Here is a 20088-nt window from a genome sequence, read left to right as displayed (position 1 = left end):
AGGAGTTTTACCAACGCATCACTACGAATCCAACCCAATAGCAACCTATGGCCTTGGAAATTGCTTATGTCGGTCATGCTCCGTCCTCCGCCATTTCACACAGAATCTGGTTTACTGACACACATGTGGCATATTTTTTAATTGCTCGTGCACCCGCACTTTTATACACATGATTCGCCTACATAGATGACAGCTTGTCATGTTCAAACGGTTCCCTACGCTTTCTAGGCTGCTTCATTATTTTGCGCCTTGAAATCCCCGTTGTAACCAAAGGTTCATCAAGGACGCAGAAGAATGAAAAAGGGCCCGTGAATCATCACCTTTTCTGGTTGCATCCCATACCCCGGATCACTCCTGTTTATCTTCAATTTATCATCATGATATTATTTATTCATGGAAAAGGCTCTCGAACATTACTGTCCTCAAACCTACCCCTTCATGGAGAATGATGGTTCCGTTGGCACGTAGGTTTACGCCCATTTCCCAGTCGACGGTCCACCGTATTTGCTACTTATCGATTGAAACTCAATGTAACTGCAACTTGGCCCCTTCAACGTCATTTTAATTAATCGCACTAATTACACTGTAAATCCTCCGTTCATGATAGCCACTTTTGCTCTTTTTACGATAGCCTAGGATATTTCCAGCCTTCATTCTCTGTTACATTACTGATGTTAATTATCACTAGAGTCTCAATAAAATGTCTCCTTAAAAAACAATGTTTATAAATAAATAATAAATATTCAACAATTGTGAGATACGATCTGGTGTGATGTAGGTTTTAGAAAAACATTTTCTTTATCGTGCCAACGTTTCGATCTTTATTGAGATCATCTTCAGGGCTGAAAGTGTTTGTCTTCTGTGTTGGCACTCTCAACACGACACGCAAGAATGGTACAATTACACAGAAACAAACAATTTGAGCCCTGAAGATGATCTCAATAAAGATCTAAACGTTGGCACGATAAAGAAAATGTGTGAAACCTACATCACACCAGACCGCAACTTACGATTTCTGATTTGGCAATTATTGATTAACAGTCACAACACTTAAATAATAAAATTTTGTTGTAACAAAAACAGCATAATAAGCTGAAAAAAGTTCCGTCTGTTTTATTATTAAATGACATTTTTTAATTATAAAGGAAAGGTTATGATATAAAGAAGAAAAGATATTTCTGTCCGTTTTAGCCGAACCAAAGAAAATAAATTGGAAAGTAAGAATCGAGAAAGGTAAACAGCGAAATTGACTTGGATTTTTTTTTTTAACCGAGCCACCATGCAGGGTTCGCCTTTCAACAAGTGCATTTCCACCCTCGCCTAAGCCGAAGCCCTGTTGAAACCGCCCAAACTCATATCTATATTGGAAAACGTTCAAGGCACTTTTTTTTATAAACGAGCTGAGTCGCCGGCAGTTTTACATTGTTATAAAAGAAAAAAATATATCTGAATACAATAAACTACGTAACATTTAAATATTTTGGAACTCGTACTCATTAACGTGAATTTTCTGAACACGTGGCAAAAATTACTAATGAATATTTTAAACATTTATGATAAAGGATTTAATAAACCTACAGTTAGTAAAAAAATTCTGTGTTCACCATGCCCATAAATTATTTTTCTGCAATAAATGATAGATTGGGATAATAAAAAACAAAGGTTTATTGGTGAATAACATGAGTAGTACAGCTTGTTGCCAGAAAATATCAGATTTTATCAATTAATTAATCTTTATGAGAGGTGTTCGTGTAATCTATTTGATTCTTCGCGACAATGAAATTGGACACGGAGAGTTTTAGTGAAGATATACGCTAGCTTGCTTATTAAATCCATTAGATTTCGTGGTCAATCAAGTAGATTACCCGATATTTGAAAAATGGCAAAAAGGAGGGAAAATTCAAAAAGGCGGGTTGAGATGTGAAGTTTGTGTCCGAGTGGATCGAAGTCACGATAGCTCAAGTGGTGAAGCAGCTGCGTATTTAGCCGAAGGTCGTGGGTTCGAATCCCGTTCGTGACACTGACTTTTTTATCTCAACCAATACCTTACATAAAGATTAATTAATTGAAAAGTGTACATAAACTTTTTTTGCCCACCATTAATTGATTATTTACTGTAGCGCTAAAATTAGGTCATAAAGAACAATTAACATGAGTTTTGAAAATAGGTATACCCTGATATTTCTTTGCTAACCGTATTTGCAATTTTACAAAATAATGAACTGATCAAATTCGTATAAGTGAGAAATACTGTTTCTTCTCTTCATGTTTCATTTTCGTTTAACTAAAATCTCGCTTTTTAAGGTAAGCTGAATTTCTTTTCTTTGTTGTTTCTCTGTAGGCTGCCAAACGGGCATATCAACTTTGAAAAGTTCTGGCAACTCGCAAAGCAAGTGACAGAGTTCATAACTTGGAAGCAAGTCCACTGCCCATTCCCAAAGTCAGCTAAAGTCATCACGTACCTCCAGGCCACTCCAGTCCTCAATGAAGACGGTAAGACAATAAAAACACCTTCACATTGAGAAAAGATTATAACAAATTTTAACTTTGCAGCTCTCGCATTAGCGTCTTTCGAATGCGAACCCCCTGAGAACCATGAAAAGGAAAGATATAAAACATTGAAGTGAGTTTATTGTTTTTATTTTATTTTATCTTAAGTTTAACTGTTTTTTTTGTTTTTTCAGGGCCGAACTGGGATCGACCAATTGATAAAAAGAAATTTCCCGTTAGAGACTGTCGCCTGCCCTTAGCGATATTTTAGGGCTTTTCTGTAGTCAGCAGACGCGATCTGACGTTTTGTTTATACCATACTGTACATTAATTCATTTCTATTGTTTACTACTATTCACTCTTCCTACGATTTAAGTATATTCTATCCTTATTCCTGTTTTTCCCCATTTTCATATTGTTTTCGATTATTTATACGAATGGAAAATTTGAAAATAATAAAGATTGTATAAATAGATGTTAAGAAAAACGAAAACTGAAGCGGGCCGCTCAATATGGCGGCCCCGGCTGAATGTGGGATTAATAATTGGCGTGTGTTTGATATGACGCCGTTTGTACGATATTCCATGAACGAAGATAAAAGCTAAAAGTAATTTTATTTACCAAACTTGCAACTGTACTTAGTTTTGTCTTAGTCATACCAATAAAATATTAAGTACCAATTTGTTTTAAAACAGTCTTTTGAATTTATTTGAAAACCCTTTCTACATGCTTACCCGTAGATTAACGAATAGAAAAGGTAAGTAAAATATCCCAGTCACTTTTCTTTGAGCTTTAAAAAAAATCTTTTTACTAGAAATACATCTAAAAAACGGAAAAATATTCCGTTTTGAATTGTTAATTCTATAATATGAAACAACAGGGGGCGTCGGTGGCCGCAACGGTTTAGGCGTTGACACGGCGCTCATCACTGTAAGGTAAAGGTCCCGGGTTCGAATCCAGCGGCCCTGCATTCGAACCCGATATTACAAATGTTTTTTGTTTTTTGTTTTTCAAAAACACCGGCAGCCTGAGGGTTTATTTGACCTCTGCTGTTGCGAACCTCGTTATAACAATAAAAAAGTACCTTACATAAAAATTAATTAATTCTCCACATAATTATATTATTTATGTTATTTCGAATTATGTATAACGGTTTTTTTTCTTATGCAAGTTTTTGCATTGATAGGATCCTTTTAGGATATATTGGACGTCATTGCGCGTGGTTTGTAGATGTACGTTTTATATTCAGAAACAACGTTCTAAACTAACCTGGGTAAGAAAATAAGCAAGTTTGAACTCGGAAAGTAGGGTTCACACCACAGCTTTACGATACACATCTCTCTCCAAGAAAAATCGCCATCCACGACTAAAAAGGAAAGGTGTGAACCGACGGTACCTATTTTGTATTGAAACAGTTTTCTTTTCTTTTTTTAACTTTTTTTATTGTAAAACCTTAAAAACCACGTTTTTTACCAAAGAAGTAAGAATTGTCTATTCTCTGTTCGGTTTTTTTTAAATAGTCTTCGAAACAAAAGTTGTAAAGAGTAAAATTTGCGAAAACATGACGGTTCAAAATTTATGCATTCTTGAAAATCGGGAGAGAGAGTGATCCGAAAAAAATGATGTTTTTTGCTCAAAAATTTTTTCCTTAATTTTTTTTTTAAAGAACTTCCTATATATTGTTTTATGCAATAAACCTGTTTAGTATTGAAACGTATTTTTTATTGAAAAACCCCAAAAACCACGTTTTTACCAAAAAAGTAGGAATTGTCTATTCTGTGTTCACTTTTTTTTAAATAGTGTTCGGAACAAAAGTTGTATAGAGTAAAATTTGCGAAAACATGACGGTTCAAAACTTATGCATTCTTGAAAATCGGAAGAAAGAGAGATCCGATTTTGCCACGGACACGTAAAAAATCACGTTTATTGCTTAAAAAAATTAAGAATTTTTTCTTCTAAAGAACATCCTCTATATTGTTTTATGAATTAAACATGTTTTGTATAGAAACAGTTGGTTATTTTATTGAAAAACTCTAAAAACACGTTTTTTACCAAAGAAGTAAGAATTGTCGATTCTCTGTTCACTTTTTTTTTAAATACTGTTCGGAACAAAAGTTGTAGAGTATAAAATTTGCTCAAAAATGACGGTTCAAAACATGCATTCTTGAAAATTGGAAGAAAGAGAGATCCGATTTTTCCACGAACACGTAAAAAATCACGTTTATTGCTAAAAAAAAATTCTTAGTTCTTAGTTCTTAGAGAGCTGGTTTTCTCCAAAATGCTATTTTCGTAATCGATCTAGTTTGACAACTGTTTTTTCAAGGCTTAATTTTAATATTTTCGTATACTTTGATGAACCACGTCCTAGCACAAAACTCGATAAGGAACTATCAATGTCTGGAATGTTAGAATCTCCCGTATTTTATGGGTGTCTCATGACTGTTTAGAAAAAAGCAGTCTTACATTAATTACTTTAGGGATTGTTAGGGATGGACCAGACACAATGGTTGTCCTCGAGCAGGTTTAACATAGAGAAGCGTCGTTTGAAAGAAATAAAATATATTTCTACACAATAAAGCGTAAAGACAACGATAAAAACATTATATAAAAATATTTATACGATCACAAATTCAGAATTGGCTTATTGAAGATTCCTAGGGCCGCGAATTTTGCCACTATAACAATATTTATATAATTAATATTAATTAATTACCATATCAAAGTTACTATGAAGGTTTACCCAATGTAAAGTGTATTCACCGGCGGGAGGATTTGGGCTTTACTAGAAGATAAAGTGCCTGCTGTTGAATAAATTTTAAACTTGGCTTAAAATTTATTTAAATCAAGAATCGATGCCAGTACTAATTGTAAGTGTGACATTTATTATAGAAAAACAATGAAAATGAACGAAGGTGAAAAAATGTAGAATAAAAAAAAAGGTAAATGTTTCATGAAAGTAAAGTAGCATTCTTGCCGGATTTTACGAAAAATATTTAAAAATGTGTTTGAATCCAATGTATATAGAAAATTACAAATTATTTTTGATGAAGGAAGTGCAGAGATGGGTCGCTCGTGAGTACCAGTGGATAGGTGCACTGTACGGAGGACAAGTTACGTACTTTCGTACTCTGATGTGGATGGAAGGAGTTCAGTTCGTTACCTGTTGAGAAAAGTATACCTGTCATTGAAAAGACAAAGGACAAGTTACGTTCTTTCGTATTCATTGTGGATGGAAGAAGTTCGGTTCGTTACTTCTTGAAGAAAGAAGCTTCCACTTCTTCAGAAAAGTGCGGAAAACTGAACAGACTAATTACACCTTAGTCCATGACATTTTATTTAAAAACCTCGAAGACCTTGGTATCAAAGGTATATCATTGCTTGAGAAGTTCTTGGTTTTTGTTGAATAGCTGAACACCTTTTTGGCTTTTGTGAACCGAGGACGACGAAAAATCAGAGATCATCCCGGCACTGCACTCGTCCAGATAGGTACACCAAATATTTACATAGTAATATCACAATAATAATAAGTACACTTGTGTTCTGGCTGGTGCTAAAATTCAAAATTAATTATACCCCACTTAGTTTCCCAACTCCTAGAAGGAATGAAATAAAACAACAGTTAACATTGTACAAAATTTATATATTTTTTAATGAAAAATACAATAGTTTAAGTCTTTTTTTAATACAATACGAATTTAGTCACAGCACTGGTATCATTAACCTGAAACAGAGGAAAAACATACAATTAATATTTAGTCATTTCCAAGACGCGGAAGGTAACATTTTGTTTAATTTTTCCAGCTTTTTATTTTGTCCTAACCTAATCGGAACTAACCGAATTCAACATAGGCTAAACTAACCGAAATTCACAGTCCAATTCAGGGTAATGCTCCAATAAGTTTGTAGCAATAAAAAGGAGAAATTAATCCTTCGGAACGAACTTAGGCGGATAATGTATGAGGATGCGTGTTAACTCCATGATCCTAAAATGCAGATTTGATCGAATTAAATGACCTGATAGAGCTGACTGGGAAAAAGGGATCCCAGTTAATGCCGAATTTATCTGGTATACTTATGGCTTTCAGGCCGAGGAATGGGTCAGGAGTTGACACTATATTTCAGACTGAGACAGTGGCTTATTGATTATTCTGGCAGAGAGATCGAAAGTTTGGGTTTTACCAAGAATAAAAAAACTGCTCGGACAGATAGGTATTTTTTGGTAGTAAATTCATTACTTGTAAAAGCCGTTTGGGATTATATTATGACCCCGTCAAGCATTGGAAACAACAAAAATACGCATCAATGGGTACGAGGGCAAATCGGCATCGAGGAGTCTGACAAAGTGACCAAGGCGATGGTACCAATTTAGTCTTTTTTGAGGTCTAGCAAATTAGCAGAAACGTAGACCCTCATAACTGGGTAAAAAATGCCCTCGGTTCAATGGGGTTGTATTCCGGAAGTCATGCGAAAATGTTCTTTAAAGGTCATCGCAAAAACTAATGTTATAACTGCTAAACCTAGAAAGTGTGAGGACTAGAATGATAGTAGAATTTTTAACTCCATAGATACGTGCAGTGTTGGGCAAAAATTAGTCATGTCTAATGATTAATGATTGATCACTCAGACTGTTAGTCATGATTGGTAGTAAGTGACTAATTTAGTCATTAGTCGCCATATGTGATTGATGACTAAATTAGTCATTAATCGCCATATGTGATTGATGGCTAAATTAGTCATTAATCGCCATATGTGATTGATGACTAAATTAGTCATTAGTCGCCATATGTGATTGATGACTAAATTAGACATTAGTCGCCATATGTGATTGATGGCTAAATTAATAATGACTAGTAATTAAATACGAGGCATGACTAATTTAGTCACAATATAGTTAGTCATGACTAAATTTCGATAAATCATGGGTGCTCATAAATGGGGGGAATAATTACGTGGGGGCATTCATAAATAGGTGCTCAAAAAATGAGAAATACACTTCATCACTTTTAAAAAATTTTCTAATAGAAATTTATTTCATCAAAACGAAAATCCTTCAACACCTTATTTAACAAAAATCAATCTTCCAATTATATGTAAAAACCATCGTTATGAAAAGCCAAAAAATAATGATAATAATAATAATAAAAAAATATAAAAAAATCCTATAACAAGCTACGCTTTGAAAAGTAAATATGTTTACATAACCAATCAATGTAAAAAATATTTCTTTGAATTAAAATTTATTCCACTTAAAAGGAGAGATTTCTACATTATTTGGAAAATACTCCATCTAGGGGTCTTGATTGTAATAAAATAGAAATGTAGAATAATTACGTAACTTTGGTTTTCGTTTATGATTTCGTTTTGAAGGTTGGCCTTGAGCACGACTCTCATCTCAAAATTTTTATCCGGAGTCGGTTGGATTTTGGTAAGTTGGTCATTGTAGCCAGAGTTGGGCAAAATCTAACTAATTCAATCATGATTAAGAATTTTGATTGAAGTATCATGATTGAATTAGTCATTTAATTACTCATGATTAATTCAATCATGATTAAACTTCAATCAAAATTCTTAATCATGATTGAATTAGTTAGATTTTGCCCAACTCTGGATACGTGTAAAGATGCAAGTGCCGATATTGCCAGGAAGAAGAAGCAACAGCGAGCGGATCCTGTACTACAGGCTGAGATTCCCACTCCTAGGGGACGGAAAGGCTTATGCCTAGGCCGCCGTTGAAAAATCTGTTGGAACTGATAACAAGCATTTAGCTCGGAAGAGTTCTAGATCATAATGGAGATCCACAATAGATTGCAACCGATTCTTTTTAAACTTTAACCTTTATTTTTCTATGTAAGTTTGATGTTTCTCTCTGTGCCACTCAGCAAGATTTGGTGTATTTTGGATAATTCTGCGTTTTAGATAGGTCTTAAGAGATGATGATTGCGGCGTCATCTGCGAATATTTGGGTGTTAGAGTGCATATGTATGTTAGCTGGGAAAACCAATCCAAGGTTACTTATTCCCTTAAGAATGACCACATCAAGAATGGGATGTCTAGGTTTTCATGGATTGTTTGCCTGGCGAGATAGAAGAAAACGTTGAATATGCAAACGTTGACTTGGAATTGAAAGGATTGTTCGATGTTGGAAGTTTTAGCTGGGCACCACAGACATTGTAAGTCGACTTAACGCGGATTAAGGCCCATGTAGGTGTTTGAGTTGTTTGTCTATTGGGTTCAATTCTTGTCTTCTTAGTTTCGTATTTGGGTTCTATGTAAAACTGATGTGCAAGTAGAACCAAGATAGCAGATGTGGTTTCGTGTTACTTTTTTCTTTATGTGCACTTGTAGGCAGGTTCGAATGTAATGAAGTTTAAGTGTTCTCAAGAAAATGATTCCAATTTCGGCGAAAGTTGTGATTTGTATGATTAAGGTGTACAGGTATGTCAGCTGTGTAAACAGTAAACGATTGCACCCAGGATATGCCCTTGTGAAACGCCTGCTTGACGTCTAATAATTCTGTTTCTCAACATAAACCTTATTCCTGGTAGGTTTTCTGAGGTAGCAGGTGTGGAACCTTTTTAACTTGAAAACGAGACTGGGGCGTCAATTTTTGTCAAATCCGTTCAACATCCAGAAAACCGCCGAGCAATAATGCTTGTTTACTAAGGCAGAGGACACCGGAGAGAGCTAAACCGAAATTGGAGAAATGGTTATTTTATGGTTGAGTTAACTTAAGTTATCTTCTAGTCAATCCTCGGCTTGAAGGTATGTAGATAAACTTGGACCAGCAGAAACATGATTGTGTAGATATTACCCGGAAGAAGAAGATGAAACAACAGTCATGTCGTACTTCTAGGAGAGGAAAAGACCAGTCGTAAATGATTCACACTTTGACAAAACTTTAGGATCTGACTTCAAGCCTCCAGCTTAATGATAATTTAATCTTAAGCTTGAATCTGAGTATTTATCCAAAACCTAGTCTTCCACTTTTCCAAAAGGATTCATGGTACACCCTGTATTAGGCCTTTTTTATATTAAAGTATATGAAAAAGTTTAAAGTTTTCATTTTGTGTTCATTTTTTTCTAGTGTTATCCGGAAGATGCAATAATTGAGGAGCAACCGGAATATAAAACCAATACTATACAATTTTTTTACAGAATTATCCTAAATACCCAGGAATGAAAACTTCATAGTGAACTAATCAATTTTTTTAAACTAACAAGTAAAAACAAACGATAAACAACTAAGTTGACCTGGTAAAAAACTTTCTTATATTCTGTCCAACTACACCTGTTGATTTTACGGAAAACGTCGAAATGAGCCAAACCGGCTATGGGGCACAAGGCAATATTAGGAAACTGATGTCAGCGAAGCTCATAACATTCTATTTACCCTTCGATATTTAAGGAGAAGGGGCTTGTAAGATGAACCGGCTTAATATCTTAGAGACCTTACCTCTCTTTCCGCCGTTGCAGTGTTGCACGTACAAATACAATCCGAAAAGGAATTCGCTTTGATCACAGATGCATTCGAGAGTAGTTATGCTCTGAAACATAAAAGGGAAAACATGGCATTTACTGATTTATTTAAGTTTATGATGCATGTACAAAGCACAGGGTTACTATCACTTCTCGCAACCCACAGGCAATTCCATCTTTTGTGATTTATAATAAATTACTAGCAGGCATCTAGAATCACCCAATCCTGGATGACAGTCCGGTGTGAGACATCTGTCTTTCCGTTCTGTCAGCGACGCGCTTCGAACAGCTAGATCGTTTCAGCATCCAACGCAAGCCCATTCACACCCTCACTCTGCTTTAACGTATTATTTCATATTTAAATATCCATTCACTCAGGGTGGCTGAGTACTCGATATTCCTCCATCACCCTACTACACATTACATAACTAAACTAATTAATGTTCGATGGGTGTACTCAATATTCTACTCTCAAAACAAGCTAGCGACAAATGTATCACTAGGTGTTATATACAATAAAATAACCATTTCTTACAAAAATCGAAACAGGGGATCCAGATAGCAGCCATGCACAATGATGACATATCGGATTTCATTCCTACACGCTCTATATAAGGATCCAAGGCATTGTACCATTCAATTGGGTGGTATCGAGCAACCTTTTTCTGCGTGCCTACAGATGCGAACTTTGACGCAAAAGTAAATGTCCTTTTTAAAAAAGATGGTTCCTACTCACATTAAGTTGTTTCGCAACAATCAGGATTTCGAGCCCTTTAGCTCATCGTCAGGTTGAAGGGTTTCTACAAACACGTCTCTCGACATGAATTGCAGAAGTGAACCCGCTGATACCCCCGCCAAAGCGACGTTCCAACGAGGAGCTGGGTTTTAATGGCGCTCAATTTGGACGTGCGAAATGCGGGAATTATAACACAAATAACTATTGTAATATTAAATACTGTAAGAAATTAATTGTAAATTAGTGATTAAAGATAAAAGATAAAAAAATAGAATAATCCCTTAATATTATTATTAAAAAAATAATAACAATTAAAATAATTAGTTTAATTATTTGGACGTTCAATATTATTTATATACATATTTAAAATGGGAGGTAGATCAAAATCTGTTATATTATTAATGCATTTAACACCATGTTCAATTTTACATTTTTTAATTTCAAATTTCTCAAACCAATCTAGTTCTCTCCCTTTGGTGAAACTATGAAACACTGTTGTATTTAAATCGGAATGGAAATTGTGTTTTGTTTCTTTTAGATGGCCCTTAAATTCCGAAAATTTGTTCGACTTAGGCAAGTGTTCTTTTACTCTCTCGTTTTTATTTCTCTACCGCTTTGACCTATATATTTAACATTACATTCATTACAATTGATGGTAAACCCCGCTTTTTGCCAAGGTGTCTGTCTTTAGGTTTTGAAAGGATGTTTTTTTAGTGACCCCGTACTTCTATAAGCTATTCTAAAACCTTCTTGTTTAAAATTTTTACTAATTTTTTCTGATAATTCACCAATGTATGGCAAACAACGGAAACCTAATGATTCATCATCAGGTTGACGGAGTTCTACAACCACTTCTCTCGACATGAATTGCAAAAGTGAACCCGCTGATACCCCCGCCAACGCGACGTTCCAATGAGAAGCTGGTTTTCAATGCCGCTCAATTTGAACGTGCGAAAGCGGGAATTATAACACAAGTGAATATTATAATAATAGATACTGTAAGAAATTAATTATAAATGAATGATTAAATATAAAAGATAAACAAATTAGAATAATACCTAAATAATAGATTATTAAATTACGATAAAAATAATGACAATTAAAATAATTAATTTAATTATTTGGACTTTTAATATTAATTAAGTACATATTTAAAATGGGAGTTAGATCAAAATCTATTATATTATTAATGCATTTATCTCCATGTTCAATTTTACATTTTTTTAATTTCAAATTTATCAAACCAATCTAGTTCTCTCTTTTTGTTGAAACTATGTAACACTGCTGTATTTAAATTTGAATTTAAATTATGTTTTGTTTCTTTTAGATCGTCCTTAAATTCCGAAAATTTGTTCGATTTGGGCAAGTGTTCTTTTACTCTCGTTTTTGTTTCTCTACCGCTTTGTCCTATATATTTAATATCACAATCATTACAATTAAATTGGTAAACCCGGCTTTTTGCCAAGTTGTCTACCTTCTCTTTAGGTTTTGAGAGGATGTTTTTAATTGAACCCGTACTTCTAAAAGCTATTCTAAAACCTTCTTGTTTAAAATTTTTACTATTTTTTTCTGATAATTCACCAATGTATAGCAAACAACGGAAACCTAATGATTCATTTATGGTGGGGTGGCTGAGTCCTATTGTTGATTCTTTTAAAGTTAATTTTTTATTCTTTTAACTAGTAACCTATCAATAAATATTTCTAGATACCCGTTGTTTTTTGCTATGGTTTTAATAGTTTCTAATTCATTTTTATAGTTAGCAGGTGTTAATGGAAGTTTTAACATATGGTCTAAGAGCCAAATGAAACCAGCACCCTTTTGAGACCATGGTTGGGAAGAATCCGCTGGAACCATATTGTCTGAAGTTCTGGGTTTTCTATATCCATCTATTTCTAATAATTTAATAATATTAAGGTATTATTCTAATTTTTTTTATCTTTTATCTTTCATCACTAATTTACAATTAATTTCTTACAGTATTTACTATTACAATAGTTATTTGTGTTATAATTCCCGCTTTTCGGACGATCAAATTGAGCGCCATTAAAACCCAGCTCCTCGTTGGAACGTCGCGTTGGCGGGGGTATCAGCGGGTTCACTTCATGTCGAGTTACGTGTTTGTGGAAACCCTTCAACCTGACGATGAGCTAAAGGGCTCGAAATCCAGACGTTGCGAAACAACTTAATGTGTAGGAACCATCTTTTTTAAAAAGGATTGAACTCCATACTTACCCCATCATTTATAATTTCTAAAGTAAGTGTCGGTGTGTCAACCCCCCCCCCCCCGAACAATGGTTGGGAGTAGCGACAGTGGTTGGGACGTCCCGGCCTTAGACGCTACACAGTGGGACGAATAGTGCGATTTTCCTGACATGGCATTTTTCCCCTGACATTCCTCCATAAATATTTCATACTGGAACGTTTTTTCTTTGTTTTTTTATTGTAGAATCGATTAGTGAAGTCATTTTGGCGATTAGAGCGGTGCGAAAACATGGAAACATCTTAGAGCTTACTTGCAAAATGGCAGCTCTCAAGATACTGTGACTTAGAAAGGTTGAGCGCTGAGGTAAGTGCAAGAGATATCTCACTTGAGAACGAAATGACCTTTGATATTTCATCATGATCGCACATTTTTTCAAAACCTCCAAATCGTCTGAATTTCGAGAACTTTATTAATAATTTTTGCCTTAACCCCATGTCCTTCTCCCCGCAAATTCATTTTTGCAGCAAAAAGTGGCTCCTCTCCCGAATAGCCTGCCCTCAACTCTTCAGCACTGCGAATTTTTTGTCTCTGAGAGAGTTGACTAAAAGGTTTTAGACCAACATTGGTCTCACTTCCAGGATTAAAAAAATCATCGGGATACGCAAAAGGTTTATTTACCCAATCTTCATGTTTTCGCAGAAATGTTTGCCTCCTGTATCCACATTTAAATGTACCCATTTAGCTTTTAATTTTTCTTCTAATAAAATAATATTATTTGAAATATTCCTAAAAATTTCTTCCTTAAGAAGTAGATAATTTTTTGGATCCGTACGATTTTGTAAAAATTAAACAAATCACCGTTAGTCTCAAACATAGTCACAAAACGTTAGTAACGAGAATGACAATAATGCTATGTTACTTAATCCCACAACATAAAAACTGTAAAGAAACAACGGTTGGTATTAATAGACCTTGACCGCAGAAGCCACTTGTTCCAATATGTTTTGCGGACAAAATGGGACGAACGGGGATATAATTCCTTCGTATTTCTTTCATTGAATACTTAAGTTAGAAGCCTGTGAAGTCAGTTTTTTGGAGCAATTTGGAGCTTTTTTTAAATGCACCCAAACCTGCTCGAAGTTACTAAATATCAAGTGTCAATCTAATACACCCAGCATTTCATTAGACCTAAGTTCTTTATTCAGTTTCAATATACCTCATTACTTATTCAGAAATCGTGAGATGCGGTCTGGTCTGATGTAGGTTTCAGAAAAACATTTTCTATATCGTGCCAACGTTTCGATCTTTATTGAGATCATCTTCAGGGCTCTCTCAACACGACACGCAAGAATGGCACAATTACACAGAAGACAAACACTTTGAGCCCTGAAGATGATCTCAAAAGATCGAAACGTTGGCACGATAAAGAAAAATATTTTCTGAAACCTACATCACACCAGACCGTATCTCACGATTTCTGAATAATTATCGATTAACGGTCACCACCATACCTCATTAGTATGAAAAATAACAGGTAACATCATTAGAAAACCATGAAAAGATGAAAGAAATATAATTTCACGAATGTTTAACTCTCACTTGTCGATTTCTAATACTTTTTGTATATACACAACGATGCTACTTTGTATCCAGGAAAATTGCTGCACTTTCTTATAACTAAGAGGTAGTAAGAGGGTGCAAATAGGTAGGGGTTGGAATATTAAAAAAAAAATGTTTGGTCCAAGTTAGGGATTTTGGGCCTTTCGTTCACTGTGCGCCACGGCCTCATTTTCGTTACTCTACCTACATACGTGTTGTACCCAGACAACAACCACCGTTTTTCCGGGGTGCTCCAGTTCATAGTACTTCTCCAGCTGGAACATCGTGGGAGGGTCGACCGAAAACCTGTTACAGATAGAAATAACCGCGGTGAGGGGCTCGATACAGACCAGGTCAAAGTACAGCCAGTATTGTTTCGAATCACCTCAAACTCCGAATCGCGTACCATGTTGACTCAACTTCGGTCTTGGACCTAAATGTGAAGATAGTGTTTTCTTAAATTAATCTAAACCTTTTTTTGATTTGTTGATGATGTACCATCGAATTCTCGAAAAACAAAACGATAAATTAGATTCGACCAAATGGAACTTTTCCTCGACGTTCAATTAAACAATGAAATGTCCTATTTACATTGCAGGTTTTGAAATAGAATGACTTGTCTTTAGCGTTTTAGTTTCAGAAGCTTAAGGAATCCGAGTGGATCGAAGAGAGAGAAGTTTCCTTTTAAAACTTGAGCCTCTTTTAGTCTCTTAAAGCTTTCTGTTGCAGGTCAAAGTTTTTATTTATACAGCTGAAAAAAAATCTCTTGTATAGTGTTAGTTTTTACTTTTACTCGATGGAGGAATTAATTGGAATCCCATGGCATTTGATTGTTTAATTAAAAATTAAAAAATTAGATAAATGAATTACACACACTTAAATTAAGAAGTGGATGTCAAGGTTTCTTAAGACTAAATGTACCTAAAAATATTTTGAATCTAAGCCAAAAAAGTAGCACTAAATCTTCCAACCAATTTCATTCACACATCAACACTATACGGCTTCAATATTTTAATATAAAATCTCATTACTTATTAGTCCAGCAGTTAGGTTTTAGTTAATGTATTTAAAACTAAATGTATCCAACATATTTTAAATCTAATCCACAAAATTAGCACCAAATTGTCCAACTTATTTCATTCACACTTCAACCCTTTACGGCTTCCATATTTTAAAATAAAATATTTTCTATCTCATTACTTATTAGTCCAGCAGTTAGGTTTTAGTTAATGTATTTAAGACTAAATGAATCCAAAATATTTTAAATCTAATCCCAAAGAGTAGCACTAAATCGTCCAAATTATTTCACTCCTCAACACTATACGATTCCAATATTTTAAAATAAAATATTTTATATCTCATTATTTATTAGTCCAGCAGTTAGGTTTTAGTTATTTTATTTTATTTAAGGCTAAATGTACCCAAAAATATTTTGCAACTAATCCAAAAAAAGCAACACTAAATCGTCCAACTTATTTCACTCCTCAATACATTACGGCTTCAATATTTTAAAATAAAATATTTTCTATCTCATTACTTATTATAGAAATGAGGTTAGGGTTATGGGTCGACCTTTGTCCCATTAGGATTTTAGACTTTTAACGTCGTAAACAGTCTGTTATAACATTACACGGACACTCACTGATGATGGCGTAATTTGACGCCTACGCCAAACCCAATAAACGACCCAGTGGCTCACCGACTCATAACACACACCAATAATTATACCTTAATAGTAGTTCATATTCCATGATATAAAAATAAATAGAGATCAATTTCGCTCTATATTTTTTAAATCGATGTAAAAGAAAAAGAAACTATTGTCACCAGTGACCACGTAAAAATAGTTCATTCCGATTATTTTACTATTTAGATCTATTATTATCTCTTCTGATATTGCGTTGTGATATTTTCCCAACAAAAAAGATGTGTAAATATTAATTATAAAAAAAACAACACACAATACACAATAATGTTTGCTTTTGTTAAAGAACAGGGAGCATTTAACATTTAAAGGTCTTGTAAAGTTTCAGTTTAACCAATTTGCAGCTTGATCAGCCATTAAAAACGTAAAATTTAACTAAAGTGGATAAGGAAATAATGTGTTTTGCTCAAATTTATTTCCAATTTACTTTTGTTTTAATTTTAAATCATTAAGTAGTACTTACAGAAGCCGTTTTTGTAGTTCTTTTTCTTCAGAAGTTTCCGGCTGTTCGCATTCAAACGAGGCCAAGAGTGACGCTGAAACATTTTAGAAAAACATAAATTTCAGAACGCTCAATTTTTTATTTTTAATATATACATATAAAAAAAATATATATAGAACCATGTATGTTTTTGTTGCATTTTAACAACCCAACAATCGAAATAAAGCTCGAAACTTAGCACGGTAAAGAAAATGTTTTTCTAAACCTACGTCACATCAGAACGCATCCCACGATCTCGAAAGAATGTTAATTAACGGTAACTAAATAACACACAGATGTTCTGGGTAATAAACTCAGAAAGTAAAACTTTGAACCCGAAGAGAAATAAGAGGTCGAATGAAATTTGTAATATTTCGGTATGTCACTTTGTAGTCAAAGGATACATCCATCCTGAAAGGAAAGAGCGAGAACTACCGGACCGAAAGTTGAATAACGATCCCATATAATGTGTTGCAAAAACCCCCGTCAAAATTGAAAAGAATCGTCGGAAAGAAACGCTTATCAATGGGGGAAAGGTTTTTTCAGATACGACTTTGTTGGCGTGCTCTTTGTTCTCACCCTGAACAATGTTTTAACGAAGGAACAAATGAATTTTTGAACAGCGAATTTCATTAAAAAAATACAATTCCCGGCATACCATTTCTCGATTTAAAAGGTAAACTTTTCATATACGGGAAAATTGACCGACCTTCGTCCAATAGCAAGAACATTCTTTCGACTATTACATGTCCTGGGAAATAACCGGCTTCCTTGGGAGGGTAACATTCCGTTTATTGGCAATGGTAAAAGAAGGAAACTTTTTCCAATTGAGACCAAAGGGTTCGCGACAGGGAGAAACTCTAGTTTTCAACTAGCATTCCAAGGTATCTCCGACTGTTAAGGCGCGTCCTCAGCAATATAGTTTAATTCGAAGGTTATTTCATGTACTGAAATGTCTTAAAAAGATTTTTGTTCAAAAATTTAAAAAAATAATCTGCAATTTTAAAATAGCGTTGTTCATACGTCATTCTAAATATTTTCAGATCAGTACATTTTCATTACTTTGAATCGAACCCCCCTTCGCCAAGTAGTCTAAGGAGTGGCATCTAAAAAAACATGTCCGTGTTCAGTCAAACTTGTTATTCTGCTAAGTTAGATGTTTCCAGGACAAGTTTCAACTTGGAAGCAAACTTCGCCTCGCCACTTGAACAATAATAAACTTATGGATCCACCAAAAAACTTTATCGAAAGAAAAACTTCATTTTCTGAAAAAAAAACCGGTACCTTTGATACAAACGATTTGAATCTGATATTTTTCAACTCACTCCTGGCAGTAATGATAAGTCAAAATGAAAATCCTAAATAGGAAATAGTAATCAAGCTAACAAGTTAAAGTTAAAAATAACAAGCTAAAGTTTAAAAAAATCAACTAGAGAGTGAGGGATTAAAAGGCGAGGTGGTCTACAGGCCATGGTGGACTAAAGCGTCGTGGTGGGTTCTCGGGATCGGACTGTGAAGTGAGGCCTTGAGCAGAAGGATAAAAATGTATCTACAAGTTGATGTGAAACATTCGGAATCGGGAACAGACCAATTGGTAAGCAAAAAGAATGTTGAAGTCCTTATGGATAGAGAGGAAGGATACTTATTAACGTAGTAAGGGCTGCACAGGTTGTTTGATGGCTTGACAGAACTCCCACTGTTCCAATCCATGATTCCGTAATCGTCTTGTATAAGGTTAGTTTTTGATGGTCAAGGCGGATTTTGGTCCTGGAAGTCTTCGCAGTTTTCCAAGTCTTATTTTAGGTTGTTATCTTTTAAATCTTCTGTGGGGATTCCATGTCATTCTGATGTCTAGAGAAAGCCTTAAGTATTTGCGCTGAATGGAAATCGGTATATCTTCTTCAGAGGAGTTTCAGTCCTCCCTTCATTTTTTAACAAGTCTGCGATAAGCTTAAGGTGTTCATGTTGGATCGGTGTTTCTTGGAGGTTTTGAGTTAAAGGACAAAATTGTGTATCGTCCGTTTGGGTGGTGATGAAAGGATTAGGCGCGTTATTGTTGGTGGACTGAATCTCCTTTAAATAAGGAGTGTTGAGATTCAGACACGCAACATGTCTCCTTGTATCTGAGTGTATTGCGGGTCTACGTAATACAAGATTTTGTGTCCCATCCAAACATCTTACAGCCAGGAAGCACTTAGTACCCTTGCCTCATGCGAGGCGAAGGCAAAGAGTGTTTGGAACTGCATGGAGGCCCGGACAGTAATGACTTGACCCTATCACGGTCCCTAGATATTTGGGGCATAGAGGCAAAGAAAAGTTTGACGTGCTGGCCAAAAACGGGGCCAACATGGACTCTCTGGGCCCAGAAACCTACTGCATCTTAGCAGCCCGCTAAAAAAGAGGATATATCTTAAAATTGGATCCTTAATGAGACCAAAACCTGGTGGAACAATACCACAGGTATGAGGCACGTAAAGCGATTCATAGAAGGACCATCCGCAAAACGTACAAAACTGGAAAGCGACCGCAACCGAACCAGGATTCTGGTTGGACTGACAGGACACTGCCACTTAAGAAAGCACATACACCGGATAGGAGTGCAGACAGAAGAAACACTGCAGATACTGCCTGGAAGAGGAGGAAACCGCAGAACACATTTTATGTTTCTGTGAAGGTCTATGTAGGTGCAGATGTAACTAGGACAAGAAAAACCATAAGCAAGATCCTACACAAAGGAGCCGTGGGCAAAGCTGGTTAATAACCGGAAGTTGGCCAGTGAGTTATAAATAACAAGGGAGCACATAGATAGCACATAGAATAGATCTATTCAAGTCGAGGTGCAGTAGGCCTTGTGGCCGCCTCTTTTATCCCTATCCTTATCCATTGAAACGGAATTCAGTGGCACAGCAAGACGCATGTTCCAGGGGAAGCCCGAGTGTGGTTGCGAGAAACACCTTTAGCGCAACCATTTGCAAAAGATTGTCAAAATCTTTAGGTGTCATCCTTGGCAGTTGGCAAATCTCATTCCACCTTGTAGCCTTAATGTGTCCAAAATAATGCGGCATGTATCATTGTTGTTACTAAACAATTTTTGGACCTACCATCTTTTTCGATTTCTTATATTTATATTTTTAATTAATAATAACAACGACTGAAGAACACCCGCGAGGCCAAGCTCCTGAGACATTTTCTAGGTAAATAAATGCTATTGTAGTGTAGTGTGACTTATTGTTGCGGGGCAGCCCCCAAACAAACGCACAACATTGAATCGGACCTGTTCCCAACAAAGATGCACAACTGTGATCCTAGTGTGTACTGAGCTTTATGGTGTATACGTAGGTCAGTGGTACAAAGATGGGTCTCTTAAGGGACGCCGACTTGTATCTCTGTCTTCC

At 35.3% G+C, this 20088-nt stretch overlaps 2 protein-coding genes across 6 annotated transcripts in view; one reads left to right on the top strand and one right to left on the bottom strand.

Moving 5' to 3' along the window:
* The window catches only part of LOC106674064, a 309474-nt gene extending 306292 nt beyond the window's left edge, over nucleotides 1-3182 (top strand). Inside the window, exons 9-11 of the mRNA XM_014406506.2 lie at nucleotides 2342-2493; nucleotides 2554-2623; nucleotides 2685-3182. Coding sequence (XP_014261992.1) covers nucleotides 2342-2493; nucleotides 2554-2623; nucleotides 2685-2709 — 247 coding nt within the window. The 3' untranslated portion in view covers nucleotides 2710-3182. The remainder of the gene's footprint in view (nucleotides 1-2341; nucleotides 2494-2553; nucleotides 2624-2684) is intronic.
* Nucleotides 3183-6161: 2979 nt separating this feature from the next.
* Nucleotides 6162-20088, bottom strand: part of LOC106674187 (ras-GEF domain-containing family member 1B-like) — a 358252-nt gene continuing 344325 nt past the window's right edge. For all 5 annotated transcript variants that reach the window (XM_014406767.2, XM_024229102.1, XM_024229101.1 and 2 more), the window contains 3 exons: nucleotides 16676-16748; nucleotides 9944-10034; nucleotides 6162-6211 (listed from right to left, as the gene is read on the bottom strand). In XM_014406767.2, coding sequence (XP_014262253.1) covers nucleotides 10028-10034; nucleotides 16676-16748 — 80 coding nt within the window. In that variant the 3' untranslated portion in view covers nucleotides 6162-6211; nucleotides 9944-10027. The remainder of the gene's footprint in view (nucleotides 6212-9943; nucleotides 10035-16675; nucleotides 16749-20088) is intronic.

Source organism: Cimex lectularius, unplaced genomic scaffold (assembly GCF_000648675.2).
Source record: "Cimex lectularius strain Harlan isolate CLEC.00 unplaced genomic scaffold, Clec_2.1 scaffold176, whole genome shotgun sequence".
Taxonomy (NCBI): domain Eukaryota; kingdom Metazoa; phylum Arthropoda; class Insecta; order Hemiptera; family Cimicidae; genus Cimex; species Cimex lectularius.
The sequence above is the reverse complement of the archived record's forward strand: the minus strand, read 5'-3'. Positions and strand labels throughout refer to the sequence as shown.